We start from the raw sequence: 19,296 nt of genomic DNA, 5'->3' as shown, positions 1-19,296 counted from the left end.
ACTTCTGTGATATTAAACAGAATATATTTGGGTTTTGGACTGTTGGTCAGACAAAGCAAGAAAATTGTCAGCATAGTTCTCTGGAAACTCTTGATGGCTATTTTTCACAGTTTGCATATATTTCATAGACCAATCAAATAATTGTGAAATTAACAGACGGATTAATCAATAATGAAAATTATCATTAATCTCAGGCCTAATTATTTTTACTGTTTGCTATATGAAAACTCCAAATCACAAGACAATGAAAAACAATATCAGTTCACACTTTCTTGATAAATAAAGGTAGAAAAAAGTAGAAAGTAATTCAACTCATCACTCAGTGTTGATCCCATTTTATTTATTATATTACCCAATGTAATTAGACAGTTAAGCTGTTGCTAAATCCCATTTTTTAAAGTTAATTATGGTCATAAATGACCCCCACCAAGCCATCCTTATAATCTAGCACGGGGTAGCTATTCTACAGTTCAACAGTACATTACTAATAACAGATTCATCATAAAATCGTAACATAGACAGTATCATCATTTTCAGCTATGGCGTGATCTAGCATCAATAACCAATAGCATCCCATATTCTATCATTAAAATACTAGACCCCCTCATTAAAGCAATTAAAAATGTTTATAAACTATTTTGGTGACTGCATTGACAAACAACAGTTAACAGCTGTGAAATCATCAAATGTGTCCTCTGAGTACCAGCACTGCTTTGTGTTGACCTGTGACCTACGACACAACAAGCTGTCAGCAATTCAATTTCTGATTCTATGCTGTGCATTGTGATATGGTGATATGTGTATGTTAATATGCAGTATGCAGTGGCCCCAGAAATACATTCTTAACTGTGCAGGCCTGTTGGTATAGTGGTATAATAGTATGAGAGAATTTCTCCTTTGCTGGCACTATCACTACTTGCAGGCACACATGCTATATCTCAGAAACCAGGTTAGATCTGCTTGAGTCGCATATTCCCACTCAGTGACTAACACACACATTCTGGACAATAAAATTAACATAATAGGCAGCAGAACACTGTGAAGTTTGTTTTCTTTAACAAAAAGGCTACATGAGGTGCACATGAACACATCAGGCACTGTAATAAATACAAAATAATAAGGAAAACCTTTCTTTATTTGTACTTCTCTTCATTTTCGCAGGCCAGGGGGAGGTGTATCACACAATGCTGACTGCCTTGGAGTACAGACAAGTGAACTTATCAAAAACGTAGGTGGTGAATGCTGTCTTGAACGGCTGGAGGGGAGGCAAGGCAAGGCAGAGAGGACAAGAGGAGGAGGGATGGAGAGAAAAATGAAAAAATTGGATAAATCAGCATCAATTAAACTGAAATATCAATGTTCTGAATCCACTAAACAGGCAAACAGATTATTAAAACTGAACACCAGTGGTCACCCACTTCAATTTTGTAAACCAATCATAAGTTAAAGACAACTAGGGGATGAACTGTGCAATAGGGAAAGCAGACTGTGTCTTTCAATTTACATGAATACATTTTTTGTGGCTCTGTGCCTCACCTGCTGGATTTGCATCATATATGCTGGATACGTACTGAATCATTGTGAAAATCTAACAGGTGAGTTTGAATTAGTTAGAATTAGTAGAGCTGTCACGATGTAATGTGGTGTAGTTTACGTTTTCTGCATTTGGTAATGGGGATTAAGGTGTACATTCATCCATTATGGTTTCCAAATACACTGACCAAGACTGTGTGCAACTTCCTGCATCTTGTGTGTGTGTGTGTGTGTGTGTGTGTGTGTGTGTGTGTGTGTGTGTGTGTGTGTGTGTGTGTGTGTGTGTGTGTGTGTGAATTGCTCTTTTCATGAGTGACTGTGACAGGTTTCTCATCAGGCCCTGAAGCCTGCTCCCAGTTAGAGACCATGTACAGTACAGCCCCCAAACAACAAACCCACACACACTCGCATGAACGCATGCTGACCTGGGTGATGGTGTAAAAGAGATTTTTTTTTTTATAAAAGTACCAAAGCTGGTAGTTGGTACCACACATATGCGTGTGTTTGTGCGTCTGCACCGGCTGCTGGAACTAAGCGGGGCTCTTAATCACGGCTGTAACGGGCAACATTACCGGCAGCGGCAGCAGGCTAATGATGAATGCCTGAGTCTCCGTGCAAACCCTGACCTCCTTTTCTGCTGTGATGCACAAAAAGCTGTAGCTCTCACCAAAATGCACACATATACACGCATTTATGTATAGCTACACACACACAGGCTTGCATCAACATACATCTTGACAAAAAAAAAAAAAAAAAAACACTGCCTGGATGCTTGGGGAATGCACTGTGCATGTGACTGTGTGTGTCTGAATATAGGTGTAAAATGATATGACCTGTTCTTCAATTTGCCCTATCCACTGATCATTTAGATTACCTGGAAAGTTGTGCGATAACCACAAAAAACCCCCAAAAAATATATCTTAAACTTGGCACTGTAGGTAGACAGTGAGAGAGAGAGAGAGATTAAGAAGTAAATGAGAGAGGGAGAGAGAGCGAGAGAGAGAGTGACAGAGGGAGAGAGAGCAAGCGAGGGAGAGAGAAAGAGAGAGATGAGGAGGGAAAGATGAGTGGAAATACAACAATATTAAATGAAATGTAAATGAGAGAGAAGAGCAGGAGAAACAGAAATAAAAGAGGAAAAGAGAGATCAGAACATGAGAGAGACAGATGGTAAAAAAACCAAGTAAACGAGAGACATTTTGCAGCAGAGGGAGTGAGTAGTTATAAACGAGTGTAAAGTTTTGATGAAGGACAAACTAATGTCAGGGACTGGGGCGGTTCGGGCTTCCTGCTCCCCGGCTACCACATGTGATCCCGCCTGTCACTCACACTCCATCGCCATGACAATCATCGTAATGCCGATGCCTGGGGGCGGGGACAAGCCTGTCCTTGTAACAAACAGAACCCCTCCGCGATCTGACGCCAACAACTGCCGAGAAGATCTCTCACTCTGACACACACACACAGACACACACAGACACACACACACGCACACACTAGAACACAATAGAAGCTCTTGCAAACAAATAAAACAAAAAAACAAATGAAGCAAATCCTGGTTTAAATTGAAAATGAAAGCTCCAATTTTCAATAACAATGATGTGATTTGATGTGTTACTGTCACTGTCCAGCGCAGACTGCATGTTTTGTCACACACATTCACCGTGTAATATGCAGCACATACTTGTCTGTGCATCTGAATAAGCGTGTGTTCTCATGAATTTATTCATTTTATGCATTTAAACAATACATGTGAGTTTGCGATTGGTGCGTTCACATATGATATGTGTGTGTGAGAGAGGAGTAAGACAGTGACAGAGACATAATGTCTGCATGTGTGTGTGCGTGTGTGTTAGCCACAGGGTAGGGAGCAGGGACTTGTCAAGCTGAGGAAGAGATGGCAAACTGGATGGTGATGCCAGCCCTGTGTGACAGCTTCTTCACACACATATGCACAAACTCGCATGCACACACATACACACATGCTGTAGCCCCCCAAACCTACCCTAGCCCGCACTCTAGAGCTGTGAAAGCTGGGACGCAGAAAGAAAACGAGACTGGTGGAACCTCCCTTCAACTGGAGGCTGATTGGTGTGTGTGTGTTTTGAGAGGTGGTGGGCTGGTGGGGTGGGGGTTCAAAGTGTCACATCATTTTGTGGCTGTGCTGCTTCTGAAAGAGGCTAACCCCACTGCCACTTAAGCTTAGCCTAACACTGAAAACCCTATTGACAGACAGGACACATACATACAGTACAAACACACATGCATGCACACACACTTATACACGTATATACCTGCAGAAACACAGAAGTGCAAAAATGCAGTTATACAGTGTCTATAGAAGTCAAATTCATAACCGCTCAAAACAGTTATTTATTTAGAGAAATATGTGTTAATTATGGGTAAACAATTCAGTAGCACATGTCATAATATAACAACACATACTGACAATATTTGTGATAATTTTACAAATCAGATGACGTCAGTGCAGCAAGACACACACACACAACAAAACACAATGTAATCAGTCGCTACAGAGGCCTTTATGCATTTGAAAACTTATTTCAACTTCGCCACATATCTGCACACACACACACACACACACACACACACACACACACACACAGAGTTGAGTTAAATGTCATTTTCTACAAATCTGTCAAAGCGTTTGTCTGAAATTGTATTTCGGTGGGATGCTCCATTGTGCCTCTGAGCCCAGAGCGCAAGCAGCCAACTGAGTGGAGTTGCTGGTTAGAAACCCCCAAGGGTGACCTGGCCAGGGCCCCAGACCACTTTAACCACTCGTCTCCATTAACAGGCTCCTAGATATCATTATGCTCCCTGGGGACCAGGCGTGCTCTAACCAACCATTTACCCTCTCCCTCTCCCCTCTATTTCTCTCTCTCATCTCTCCCTCTCTCTGCCATGATGTTACTCAATGAAAAAAGACAGCGGGGAGAAAAAATATGAGATTGATTTATTTGCTTCAGTGTTCTTTGGGATGGAGTCCTCTCCCTCTCTCTCTCTTTCTCTGCAAACTGAAACCAATTAGTGAGCAGAGCACTTGTAGCGGGGAATGTAGGGCAAGCGAGGAGTAATAAAAAAGTATTGACTTTTCTGTGACTGTACGCGGCGTGAAAGGGGTGCCGCGGCCTTGTCCGACATGAAAGGAGCTCCATTAATTTCACTTATTTCACCCAGGCCGCTGTCAGGAGGCCCTAATGCGTCCCAGGCGCACTTCTCACATGCAGGCACTCAGACGGCGCTACGCAGCTCCAGCCTGGTTACCAAATTAGTTTACATTATATATCAGAGTGAGGGAGAGAGAGGGGAGCAGAAGAGAAAAGAGTAATTTCTAATTCCCTGGTTGAGACACAAAGCGAGGCCTTTCATACGTAGCTAATTTTGCTCCAGCCTCACCTCCTTATCCTCCTCTTGTCTCACTTTCTCTCTCTCTCTCTCTCTCTCTTGTTCTGCATCATGTAAAGGCCACAGAAAAAACTAAGAAAAAGTAGACGACATATATGTTGGTATAAATTTCAGCTGCAAAGGTATAAAAGGCCTATTGTGCATGCTTCTCCTTTTTTGAAAGAACCTTAATTTAAGATATGAAATATTGGTCTTTTTTTATGGTGGATTGTTACTCAGTTTCCTGCATACTGGAATCATGAAATAAAAAATGAGCATTGGAATATTTGGCAGAAATAGCAGAAAATTTCCTGGAACATGGTACACCACACCACAAATGAGCCATTTCAAAATCTTATTTGGTGCCTTTTTCCCAACAGTGTGGCGGCATGAGAACTTTTTTTTTTTCAGCTTGACTGCCTTCTTCTTAAATTGCTTGCAAAACATACTTGATTGTCATTTGTGCTATTCTAAACCTCTAATGTACATTTTTGGGAGAAGTGTTCAGTTCTCCAAGATCCAAGAAGACTCCTGATTAAGTAAAACCAGTTAGCAATGAGAGGAACAGTGAACTTTTCTCATCTGGCTTGGGGTTGGCCCACTGCCACCAATTTACCGATGATTTTAACAGTATTATGGCTATGCATTTGTGAGTGTGTGTGTGTGCATGCTTGTGTTTGCATGTATGTGTATGCCAGAGCTAGACATGAGTGCCTGTGTGTGCGTGTGAGAGAGAAAGAGCGAGGAGTGAGAGGCTATCTGCAGACAGAAACTAATCAGTGTGTGTGAGATAAGAAAGCAGCCTTTATGGTGTATGGTAATCAGCCCCCCCTCGGCCTGCCACCGCCATGCATAATCACCACGACTTATTCACATGATTGATGAAATATGCGTCTGTGAAATCCGAGCTGCTTTTGTTATCATCCTGTTTTTCCCATCTCCCCCCTCTCTTTCCTTTTCTCTCAATCTTTTCCTGTCTTGTTCAACCTCTCTGTCTTTCTCTATATCTCTCCCCTGATCTGCAGTGGCCAAAGATGTTTGGAACCATGTACAAACAAGAAATTACACACACAGCATGGGGTCCCTCTTACATGCACACATACACCTAAACACACACACCTAAACACACACACCTACACACACACAGACACACAGACACACACACACACACACACACACACACACACACACACACACACACACACACACACACACACACACAAACACAAACACATGCTCTATACATAGTTTTCTCCCATAAGGTAGTAATATGATGCACAAGCGATGCAAGACAAGCAACATTGTTTGAAGAGGAATATGAAGGGAAAAAAGAAAACATAAGGGTAAGAGAGCAAGTAAATGAGAGGGCACATTAATTGTTCTGTCCTGCAGAGAGAAGTGTTGGCTGGATTAGAAGGGGATGAGAGGGAAGAGAGAGTGAGATGGAGTGATAGATGGAATTAGACAGATAGATGCTTCAGAGAGCTCTTGTCATTGACACTCAATCGCATTAATCAGGGAACGGATGCAGAATTCACAACTAATGCAACATGAAGAAACAAAGACAGAAACCATTTAAACAAAAAGCGGCAGCAGCAACTCGAGACAAGGACACAAATACCGAAGGAATGAGTGGCTACAGTGGGCAAGTGTCTGGCTAGAGTGACAGGAAAACAGTCATCCATCACCATTCCAAAAACGCAGCCACCATGTGAATCTATTAACATAACTTAACATCTTTATTGACCTCACCTTTCCACAGCACCATGAATGAAGTGGGTCCAAAAACAAGTCCATTTTTACCTACCAAACCCCACTGCTGCTTCATGAATTTTATCCACTGTCTTCCAACATATGCCAGTTTCTGAAGTAGTAGGATATATTGTAAAGCCCCAGCAGTAATGGCACTGCAGGTGCAACAGGGGGAGGATTTGGTTGACAAAATAGAGCTAGTATGCAATGGCAAGGGTGTATGGATGATTGTGATTGTTTGCAAAAGATTGGATTTTCATTTTGTCTTCTTTTTATAAACAATGTCATGCACGGATCGAGTCAGTTTTTGTTTGGGATACACTTCGGGATACATTTTCAGGCCTGAGTTAAGCTTGACATACTAGAGGGTTTTTCAGTTAGTGCTCATACCATTTGCAGTGTAATACATAAAAAACTTGTCCATACACAGCTACTCTGTTCTGTATGATATAAATGTAGATGACTGGTTTGGGAGAAGGTAACTAGAAGCTGACCACTAGAGCTCAGACCTTAACCCTGAGCTCAAACTCTAACCCTGCATGAAAAAACACAACCCTGTCGTTTAGAAAAGAGCCAGTCCATCAACTTTGGCAAACAAACACAGTGTCCTCTGTCAAAAAGGTGAACCAGGTTCAACTGCTACTGCAACTTCATGTGATGTCATCCAATACATTCCTGGTATATGACTGTAATGTGAATGCATTTTTACTGTTTACCTCACAAACTGTTGTGCAGTGTTTTGGTGTCTGTTAAGCCTTCAAACGATTAACGTGTTATTCAGATTCGACTTTCTGCCTCATATTTCTTAGGCTAGGCTGAAGGCTGGGGTATTCTGGAAACAAACACATTTGGAGGCGACAGCGTAGATAGCAGTTCCAAATGGCCATGCTTTAAGACGGGACAAAAAACCATCACTTTGCAAAATATTTCCTTCGAGTGTTGTACAAGTTTTTTACACATGAACAAGTGACACAAATGTGAGGCCAATTTATGTGTAAAGTGGTCATGCTTGTTGGGTTATCGGTTCCGCAAACTTAGATAAATTTGTTAGACCCATCCCTCAGTTCTGACGTCAGAAGTGGAGAGGGGGTTACGAACACTATTTGACCATCTGATAAGCACTTTGGTTGAAGCATACTGGCACCTTAAGGCATACAGTAGGAAAGGACTAGGAGAGACAAAGCTTGGGAAGAGAGCTGAGACTAGGACTTTGATTTGGGTTGACAGTAGACTCTGGGGGAAGGTGGGGGCTGAGACTGAGGGTAAGATTAAGACTGGGGCTAGGGCTGGTGAATTAAGGCCCCTCCCGCCTCAGGGTGCTATTACACATCTATAATGAGAAAGGGAGAAGAGGGGGGCTTGTCTTTGCACCTCAGAACACCTTAGATTAAATATGCACAATTCCCATGCAAAATGGGCCAGGAACAGACGGGACCAGCGTTGCTGTCTAATCCCCTGTGCTGGAGTTGTTTCAGCCAGGGTTAACAGGCTCATCAGTCAACACAGGCTGCTTAGCACAGGACATCAAGGCCATTTGCAGGTTTAAGTGTTTGTGATTGCTTCCCTTTCCAGATCCCATTGCCACCCCAACCACCCACACACACACACACTCCCTGTGCTGACCATATGAGCCTGCAATAAGACACACACAGACATACACACACGCCTATATATCAACCATTTAATAGCATAGGTAAAGGAGTGGCTTTCACATAAACACCAGGCTGCGTACCAAGTGCACAAAACAAAGTATACAAAACACAAACGCACACATTGGAAAGACAAGGTTCCCACACACAGTTGTCTCTTTTAAACAGAGATCCCGCTATATTGCCGTTAAGAAGACCCCATCATTCCATTCCAGTGTGTTATTTTAGACAGTATGCTGGTATTCCAGAATCAGAGGTGTGACATGTAACACAACAGTGTTTGCATCTGTCCTACCATGTCACCTCTCCCATTTACACCAATGTCGATCTGGCTTTGTCCACCACTGCTGCCAGCTTATTGCTGAAAAAACCAACCCCCCCCAATTCAGTTTGTACCTTTCATACAGAACAGCGAGGCAGAATACTGGTGCAATATTCGCGACTTGAACAGGCTGTATAAAAGGGTACAGTGTCAAAATAGATAGACAAATAAAAGAATGAGGTAAAATCCTATTATCAATAATTATAAAATGAGTTCAAAGTAAAACAAGACAGACAAAAATTCCTCAGGACATTCTCACAGGCAACGTAAGAGAATAACCCTACCACATGGACCAGCAATTTGAAAATGTATTCCTTTGCTTTTCTGATGGCAAAACACACATGTAAGCCTATGTATCCTGTCTCCTGTACTCTTTCTTTGTGTCCGTCTGCGCAGAAGCTTCATCACATCCATTTGCATTTCACAGCAAGTGTTGACTTCTATCACCAACACACTGCTGTATGAGAGGGCTGTCATGTTCCTCAAGTAAGTCTGTGTGTGTCTCTGTATGAGTATTGTGCACTCAGCTATTTGATAGCACACACACACACACACACACACACACACACACACACACACACACACACACACACACACACACACACACACACACACACACAATACATAGTTTGAAAAAAACAGGGTGGGGGTCGGGGGGCTGAAAAAAGTTGCAGCTAGGTACTGCAGGTGAAGACAGGGAAAAAGAGAACAAGTGTGCAAATAAACAAGACAGTGAGAGAAAGAAAGAGTGATGGCAGGAGATAGATAGAGATAGAGATAGGCAGTGATTATACCACACTACATACAGTATGGTTCAGTGGAGCATATCCGCACAGGGACAGGCGGTCCATTAAAGCATAGACATCCTTATCCTGCTTGTCTGCCTGCTTTCTCTTACATCCATGTGCACATGGAGAGGAAACTATCTAAATATCTAAATCTTGAATTCACCTCAGAATAACCATGATGACTAAGCATTTTATACAGTATTACCTTAAATCTTGTCTGGGCTTATTGTTGTTTCCCGAAATAAAGCTTTTTCTCAAATGACCGTACATATATGCTAATAATAAAATTAATTTCTGTTTGGAATAGAGAATTCATGTATCAGGCAAGATGCTTTGAGCAATGCAAATATTATGGATCACTACTAACATGCTATCTCTGTATTTTAATGCAACACACTTATATTATATATATTTCCCAGCTGAATTTTAGTAGTTAAGTCTGCCGTACTTCATGTTATAGTTAACGAATTATTACATTTCTCTGGCTAAAATAATTTACTTGTCTAGCTCTACCTCTTAGCTGTGTTCTATCAATGTTCACAACAACATTAAAGACAATTAGAATAAACACTTAAAGATTACATAAAAATTGCTTTAAAAAACACCAGACCTCTTGTGTGTAAAAATAGTTACTTAATTCTCAATTCATTTTTTGTTTGCTTTGTTATTAGTTTATTTTGTTTTCCATCTTATAAATTTGTGTCAGACTTGGAGTGGAGAGGCCTTGACTTTGGCCTTAAGGTGCATTCAAGCCTAAAATCACAAATCTAGACCTTCTACTCAGGGCAGAAGTTGTGAATATTTTTAATGATAATTTGGCATCACCGTTTTTTTATTTATTAGTTTTAAACAGGCACTTGACACAAATTCATACAATTAAGTAAAAAAATTGGTCTGAAGTGACCCAAGTTAATCTGGTCAAGTCGGGTCCAACAGCTTTGAACATAAATAATAAAGTCTAATGTCATTCATTCTCTTAAGTCACACCAAAATATGACTGCTAATCATTTAATTGCGACTGTCCATTTAATATCACACTGTGTGCACTCAGCCCTCATCGTTACTCTGTATGCAGGCCTCACAGTGCAAAATGCCACCGTAATGGAAGCGAAGTGTTGGGTTAATTGATAAATCCGAGGTCCTGAGTAGGAAGGAGTGTGGCAGGGGGAATGTTTTACGGCTGTGCAAATGAAGGGGCTGCAGAGTTTTACACACGCCGTAAAATGGTTATGGAGAATTAGCGTTCTTTCTCTCTCACTGCAGTAACCTGGACACTAATGCAGCAGAGCTGGATAGATGGATGGACATGATAACATATGAAATACATACACAGACACACACATAAAAGGTGGAGACATACGGGTTCACACATTTGCTGCCCCTGCCCCACCTAATTCCATTGTCTCTACTTGTGGCCTATTTCAGTTTAGGTATTAATTGCTAATGAACACTGTTCCCATTAAAAAGATCCCTAATACATCAGTTGTATGCATCACGGTGATACATTACGGCTGAGGCCATTAAGAGTGAGCCAGTATGTGTGTATGTGTGTAGACACACTTTTCCTGTCCCTGTTGCCTGAAGCTTTGTACCCACAACACAATAATGACAATCATAAAGCCACACCAGAGTAGCTGGGAGGAGACTGTGGTGTGAGAAGGGGTGTGTGTTTGAGTGTGTGTTGTGGCGAGAGGAGGTAACAAGGACAATACTGGGGTAACATTAAAGAGTCTATGTGGGTGGGCCATCGTGGTGGTTTGTGTTATATGCATGAATTAATGTGTATGCGTGTGATTGTATGTCTATGTGCATGTGTTCAGGAGAACAGGGATGCCTGTGCAAACGTGCGTTTTGGTGTGTATTCATGTGCGTTAGTTCTGCTCAGATGCTAGCTTTTGAAAGTTGTGATGGGTGTCAGTCTAATACGAGGGGAAGGAAAGGCTTGGAGCATAGACAGACACAGACGTGACCACTCACTGTAGTGTACTTGATTAGCACGTAGCCTCCTAATTAGCTATCCTCTTTGGTTACAGGCAGTACCGCTGGTGACATGGCTAATAACACAACCACAAAATTAGCATGGACAGAGAGGGCTTTCCCATATCTGCATTTGAAATTTGTCATTGCTGGTGCATTTAGCTGGTGCAGAAGCTAAAAACCTTTGAGTATTTTCTCTTACAATGAACATTACAGTTTGGCTGCATTAATTAAACTTTCCAACTTCAAGAGGTTCACACACTGTTCGCTCACAAAACCATTTCATAGCCTTTCCTAAAAACAAACAATTCATATAGTATTTCATATTCTGGCTATTGTTCAGTGAGAAGTTTGATTACCTTAATATAACACTGTCATTTTAGCCATTCAGTACGATTTAAGACAATAACAAAATGATATTGTATAAAGTGGCATAAAGCACACATGATTAGTTTGACCTTGAGAACACAGTTGTTCCAGTGTTTCCTGTTACAATGGTTAATTGATCCTAAAACATAAAAAACAAAGTCTGTGTTTATAAGGAATTGAACATGTTCACTTTGTTTCAACATTTTTGACCTATATATGAGATTGCTGTCATAAGGTTAATCTCTGGTTGTCAGTGGTATCCATTCTACAACAGAAGATCCATATGCATAACCATTATTGTTGAACCATAGAATTACACAGATTAACAGTCAATTATATCAATTCAAGACTGAATGAAGATAATTTTCTCTCTTATACATATTCACTCTCTCTTCCTCACCCACTCCCTCATAATTTCTCTCTATCGCTCCCTAAATTTCACTTTTTTTAAACTAGTCAGTTACATGTCAGTTAACTGTCATAACTTTAAATTGATTTCTCATCCCAGATAGAAACACCCGCTAACAAGAGCTGTGTAGAGTGACACCCACATTACACCCTGGTCCAGAGGATGATTGCAAAGCCAGCTTTGATGACACATGTTCACCCATTTAGGTCAACCACATGCGTAAGCTTAACTAGCATCACTTTGTTGGTATGACAAAAACAGTAAATTTGAGAGGTAAAATTCTTGACGAGAGATTTTAATTTTCAAACTGGTGATGATGAATGTGAATGACTAAAGGAGAGAGCTGCAGAGGAGGTCTGAGGTCTATGAAGCTGATCTTTTGTGGGGAACCTGGGAAGCCAAGGCAAGGCCACATTTGAGCTAGAGAAAGGGCAATAATTACACAGCCTCTCATGGCCTAGGCTGGCGCAACTGGGTTTCTGGAGAGATGGGGAATGTCATGTGATTATGTGTGGATATGTGTGTGTCCTGTCAGGCTGGGCCACATTTGAATTGATAGCCTTTCTTACTGTGACACAGATGGCTAAGGTAAATAAAGGTCCAGGAGTCATGGTTTATTTCTAGGGCTTGGTTTGGACTGGGGATGCTGTGTACATACTGCCAAGAGCTGTGATGGTCAAGCCAGAGAGCTATGGTCTACAACTACAAAAAAACTGGGCTATGTTAATGATGAGGCTTCGGGCTGTGTAGAGGGCTGAAGCACGCTTACGGTGATGATTACAAGCAGGGCTAGGTAATGTGGCAGAGGCTGGGTGAGAGGGCTGTGGCTGGGCTTGAAAATAATTAGGAGCATGGCTGGATAACATAGCTAGATAATGTGGCTGGGGGGAGGCTGGCTGGGCACGGTATGAAGATGATGAGTACCAGGGTTGAGCTGTCCACTCCATTGGCCCTGTGAGCTGTGACAAGAAGCTCTGCTGGCTGCTGCTGTAGCTGGGGGTGATGCCAACGATAGGACTAATGCACTAATTACCACAGCGAGAGAAGAGAGAGAGTAAATAGAGGTAGAGAGGGCTACAGAAAGATGGTGAAACTAACAGAGACGAGAGGGGGGAAATCTGAAGTCTGATGAGCTCTGAGTGACAGCAGCATGACATGACTGAGCTGAGAGCAGGCACCACTATCTTTATTATCTTCTTCAATAACTTCCTACACAGCAGCCGAGTTACCATAGAGAAAAGAAAGGTCACATTAAGCCAGCATAGGGGAGTGAGGCATGGTGGCGTTGTCCGTACATTCATTTGCGATGAGGTGATGCAGAAGAATATTTTGAGAAGCGGATTCCAGTATTGTTTGTATCTGATGCTCTACCAACAAGCATATGCACACCACAAGGGTGAGGGGATGATGTGATGACATAAAACAGTATTTCAAAATCTCCACCGGTAGAAAAAGTCAGATTATCTTATAAAGTACATCATCATACTTTCCAGCAATGACATACTGCGAAGTATATGTTTTGTCTGCTTATTTGTTTAGTTAAAAACAGGGTTCACTGATGGCTGATGCTTTGACTTGCGGCCTGCAATACAATGCAAATGTCTGAACGTAAGTTGAAATGTAGTCTCACCCAACAAGTCCTAAAAGTCTGGACCAGACCAGACTGGACCTTTGTTGTCATAGATACAATAATAAATACACAGAGTGTATTGTCGGCAGCATACCAGGCTTTCATCATCATCATTACAATATAAACATGCAGTTAAATTTATGGATTGTCACAATGTGGTTAGGTTCAGACGCAAAAATTACTTGATTAGGTTTCAGGAAAGATAAGTTCTTCCCTACTTTCATCAATAGACAAAAACAATAAAACTTTGGGTTGTAATGAGCTGCTTGCACAGACGACCTATGGGCTGATTTTTTTACAGGACACTCTCACTCACTCTACATGCAAAATTAAAAAGTGATTTCTAATTTTAATGGAGAGCCAAATTATCCCTGCTGGCTTCAATTTCAGTGGCATAAGTGAAAATTTGAATTTACCACACATGGTCAAACACAAAGACATTACAAGCATTCCATCAATACTGTGTTAAACAAATACAGCATAGATGCATCGAGCAAAACTGATCCTACTCCCCCAACCCCTGTTGTCAGCTGCAGGAGACCCCATTCACCCGCCCACTCACTCCCCATACTTATTTATCTCCAGTTCCTGGGGCCGTGTTAGTTCATTCCCCTGTCGCTGCTCTCTCCTCCTTCCCTTGCTCCTCTCTCTCTCTTGTTTCACTCCTCGTTTCCGGGCAATTGGGTCTGGGTGCTGGTGGTGGGGGGGTAAGAGGTTGGGGTGGAGCTGCTGGGAACTTCGTGTGTGTGTGCGTGCGCATATATGTGTGTATGTGTGTGCTGGGAAGTGAGCTAATAAAGGACGGTGATCCATGAAAGGCCTTGAGCAAAGACACAGTCAATTACCTAATGCCTGGACCAGACTGCAGGGCCCACGCACACACATTCTCTCTCTTACATACGCTCACACACACACCCATGCATATACCTCATTTACGTATACATGGAGAGGGGGCAGTGGAGGGCATAACTGGGAATTGTGTGTATGTGTGTAGGTGGGTGTGCATATGCGTGTGATGGAGAGCGGCGATTTATTAAATTGCTGTCACTTTTGACAAATTTGTGCAACTCAAGTTGAAAGGGTTAGGCTGCACTGCTTCTCCATTTCCTCTTTTCTTTTAGAGGAGAATTATACCTTTCAGACCGAAACCCAGGCTACCCCAGGATAAACCCTTGACTGCCATCAGTCTGCCTTTGGTTGAAAGGTGATGTCTGAGGTGGCCTCATGACCAAGCTCCTGGGTTTAATGTAGGTCTGACATTGAAACAGTGAAACGGTGAGAACGATATCTACAATTTAACAGTATGATCATAATAAATTACACAATAAAGTAGTTACTAGACAGAAGTTCTTTCCCTTTCAACCATTAATTTTGCTTCTCAGTCTCAAAGACTTTTGACTCTTAGTTTAGGGTTTAGGTATAGTTTGGGTTGTTACTGTAACATGAGGTGACCAGTAAAGAAAAAAAACTCTTTTTCCATGCAGTCACATGGAATTCCCAGTAAAAATATTGCAGTAACTCATTTAAATGAAGTGATATACAATAGCTTCGTTATGCAGAAACCAGTCTGTATATGGTCCTGTGTAATTGTGTGTTTTACCTATAATATGTTTTCTTCACTAGGTCTTTGGTTAACAATGTCAACCATATGTGACAGCACTCAGGTATAAATGGGTCTTATGCAGGTTTACATCTATGTTTTTTCACCTTGATGGATTGTGTGTGTGGAGGCCAGGCAGGAAAGGAAGCGTTCATCAGCTATGCATCTCTGCACAGCGTGATGGCTAGTTGGGAGTGTGATTACTAATGATGACTTCACTTAGGTACATATACATATACCCGATAATTAAATGTATAATAATAATAATAATAATAATAATAATAACAAGAATGATGTTTGTGTTTGTAGTTTTCAACCTACCTCCTTTGGAGTCAGTGTGGAATCTACTGTCTGAAGCTCTTGACCTAGGCTAGCTGTGTAAAGGAATTGCTGCTGTGGCTCACATGGTGGAACACACTTCCTGTTCCTCTGGTTGGCAAATGGCAAGACACAACAAAAAAAAGTTGAATGTCATAAAGGTTGAAGTGCAGCTCAGGCTAACTGTTTATTAAAATACCAAATAGTCATTGGATTGAGCATGAATCAAGAATGCAGAAAATGCAGCAAACACAAAAACAACACAAAAGACACTGACAAGACACAGGGTTAAAAGACAGATGTGCAAGGTTCTTTATAAAATGTCTATTTAGTCATTTGATTTTAGTGGGACAAAGGACTGAAAAAGGCTAGAGTGGCAAGAAAACTGGGTGGTCTTTTGCACTGTAATCAGGGAAATTATTGTGTGAGACAGATCAAACAGAGGGTTAGTAACAGTTAATAACAGTACCTCACACACACACATGACTGAGTAGATTATCCTGAATGGTAATGAGATTATAGTGTTTTAGTGAAGATAAACACACCCTACACATGCACAATCATTAATTAAAACTGATACAAGCCTTGAATAAAGCAGGGAGATACTGTGGCACTGTTTATTAAGAAAAATAAAACACAGTATGAAGTGGTCTTAAAACAATCCAATGGCATACACTCATTAGTTTTCATAATAAGGATATGTCCATTAGCTACTTAATGTTGCATGAATTTGCCAGTGACTGTGTTGAGTTCATACAATATACATGTACTCACTTGTGTATGTGTTCACAAGCATGTCACTGCATGCCTTGCTATATATGAAAGAAAAAAAATCTAATAATTACAGAAAAGCTTTTATGAAACACTTATAGTTTATGTTCATGTATGTGTGGGTGTATATGAGAATGCTTTTATAGTCTAATTTTCTGTGTGGGTATTTTTTGTGTGTCTATTTGTGTGTGTACATGTCCACTGTTGAGTTTTACTTACTTGTGCTGTTGTAGCTGATTCTGGGTCTCCTCCAGGTGTGTGTAAGAGTTCTGCAGATGCAATGTCAGGTCAGGACAACGTACACGCTGCTCCCACACTTCGCCTGGCTCTCTGAACAGACCCTGGAATAAACACAACCACCACAACACACACAGAGACAGACAGGAGAATCAGGTAATGATCACTGTATCCTTCTGTTTCAGACCCCACCTCTTTCTCTGTCTTTTTTTTCTCTGTTTCCTCTCTCACAGGTAGTTATGTCTTAGTGCTAAAACCAGAGGCCAATCCATTTCATCTCTCCTCCTGTGACACAGAGGCCAAGAGAGAAGCAGAGAAACAGAGAGAAAATCAGAGTGAAGAAAATTACATCTGAAAAATAAAACCAAACAAGTCAGAGTAAAGGGGAGGGATGAAGAGAGGGAAGAGGAGGAAGAAAGAGAGAGAGAGATGGATAAAATAGCTGCTAATCTATTACCTTGTCTGATTAGCCTCAAAGACAAGTGGCTTAATCAGGCGTTATTCTCCCCTGTTCCCCCTTTTTATGGTTTCGTTTTATTTATCATTTCTTTGGATTTGTCTCATGTGCCAAAGCAACATCATCACAGTATTGATCTCTTGGAAAAGGCACTTTAAAAATAGAAGAAAATTTCACTGTGCCTGCCATCTAACTTTGTGATCACTGTGTGAAACCAGTAATTTGGAACAAAGAAAAATTTTATTAGTATAAAATGAGAATAAGAAAAAGAAAATCATTTTCAAGTATTTCACTTAATGCTCCAAAGATTACAAGCAAGACGACTATCTTTTTATGTGTTTTAACAATTTCTGACAACAATGAAGTGCTATAAAAGGAATGCATAAGTTATAATAGACTCTAAGAGATTTAATATTAATTTCAGGTGATTTGTTAATAGTAAAAATACAAAGATAAAAGACCATCATCATTATCAGTAATTCTTCCTTTGAGTGCTTGAATTGTATTTGCATGAAATGTACAGCCTGTTTCCTCTCTAACTTCCCACTGATGTGCAACTTCCATGTATATTTTTGGGAGCAATCTCAAAAAAGTCAGTTAAACTTGAAAAAGCTGTCTGTCATTTTATTCCTTGTACATCTACTTGACATTGTGGCTCCTTCCCTGGAGTGATATGTTTCTGATGTCTACTGATACATCAAAGTTGCAAAGACAAAGACAAGTCGTTTTTAGGAAGAAGTTTTTGTACCATTCCATACCTAACTTTACTCCCCCCTGCGTCCCCTGAAGACTTCATCGTGATTGTCACACAATTGCATGAAAGACATTGGATACATGTTGAAACATTTTCAATAAAATGGTTACTGCCTTTTAAAAGTAAAGGCAAACATTTTCCAGCTCAATGCTAAATTATGTTTATACTTTCTAGTTTTGGACAAATAGCAGGAATGCTGTTTTCACTATCCACTAGTTGTGTGAAATGCTAATAATCCAACATGCAAGACATTTTTCAGTTAATACCAAATGCATATTGAAACTTTTAGGTGTCTGGAGAAGAACAAGAAACTGCTTCATCTAAACATGCATTACTCTAACTTGTGGTTGTATGTACGCTCTTTTCTGAGAATGATGTATAAACTTTGTGTAGTGCAGATTAACTTAAATGTTGTTGCCTTGTTTGAGGTGACCTTCAGTTGTTGTTTGGTGTTAAAAAAGGAGGGAGGATGAGGGGGGAGAGATAGAGGGAAGGACAGGGACCCTGTCCTTGCTCCTATCGCCATGGGATCGGTGGCCTGGCCTGACCATTTCCACAGCCAGCACCTCAACCTTATCCATCACCACTAGATAGTTATCACACCAGGGAAAGAGGCGGGGGGCTTCCTACACTAATCACACATACACAACAAAGAAACACAGGGAGGCAGAGACAGAGAGAGACAGACATGTATAAATATAGATAAATAATGTATTCTTCTCCATGTCAGGACAAGGAGACTTTCCTGACACCATTAATGAACTCACCCTAACTACAGCCAGCTGTCTGTGTGCATGTGTGTGAAGTACAGCTAATAAAATGAGACAAATCCACGCCTCATTTCTGCTCACTTATGTTTTACATTACTAGAAACTAATAATAGGGAAAGCACTTTGCCATAAAGAGCTACAGAGCGTAAATAACACAAATGCTGAAATGGCTCCTCATCAAATCATTAACATACACACACATATGCATGCACAAAATCACAGACCTACATTGACACATGTGCTATGCAACATGGCGGCGCACGTATGTCCAGCGAGTCAGCACTCCTGGCGCTTTTTCATTAGTATTCTTTTAGTTTATTTATTATTGAGTGCTATGTATGTATCAGTTCACATATCATACACTCGACATGAACTATTAAACATAAGTTCGGTGTGCAGTGGTTGTGGTTTTTAACACTGATAATTTAAACTACTACAACATCCCGACAGAGCTTGTCAGATCGCCGGGATCTCTGTGGATTAACTTCCCACCCTGAAAGCAACTAAGGCAGCGAAGGAAGCAAAAGCAGGGTTGCCAAGAAGAATACATTC

The 19,296-nt window shown here is 41.0% G+C and overlaps 1 protein-coding gene across 1 annotated transcript in view; it reads right to left on the bottom strand.

Moving 5' to 3' along the window:
• Positions 1-341: 341 nt before the first annotated feature.
• The window catches only part of spata17 (spermatogenesis associated 17), a 43,160-nt gene continuing 24,205 nt past the window's right edge, over positions 342-19,296 (bottom strand). Inside the window, exons 8-10 of the mRNA XM_022744672.1 lie at positions 16,746-16,867; positions 15,759-15,866; positions 342-1,255 (exon numbers count right to left, since the gene is read on the bottom strand). Of these exons, the coding sequence (XP_022600393.1) occupies positions 15,803-15,866; positions 16,746-16,867 (186 nt within the window). The 3' untranslated portion in view covers positions 342-1,255; positions 15,759-15,802. The remainder of the gene's footprint in view (positions 1,256-15,758; positions 15,867-16,745; positions 16,868-19,296) is intronic.

This window comes from Seriola dumerili, unplaced genomic scaffold (genome assembly GCF_002260705.1).
Source record: "Seriola dumerili isolate Sdu_G_001 unplaced genomic scaffold, Sdu_1.0 BDQW01000003.1, whole genome shotgun sequence".
NCBI classification, from domain to species: Eukaryota; Metazoa; Chordata; class Actinopteri; order Carangiformes; family Carangidae; genus Seriola; species Seriola dumerili.
This window is presented reverse-complemented; position numbering and strand designations above follow the sequence as displayed.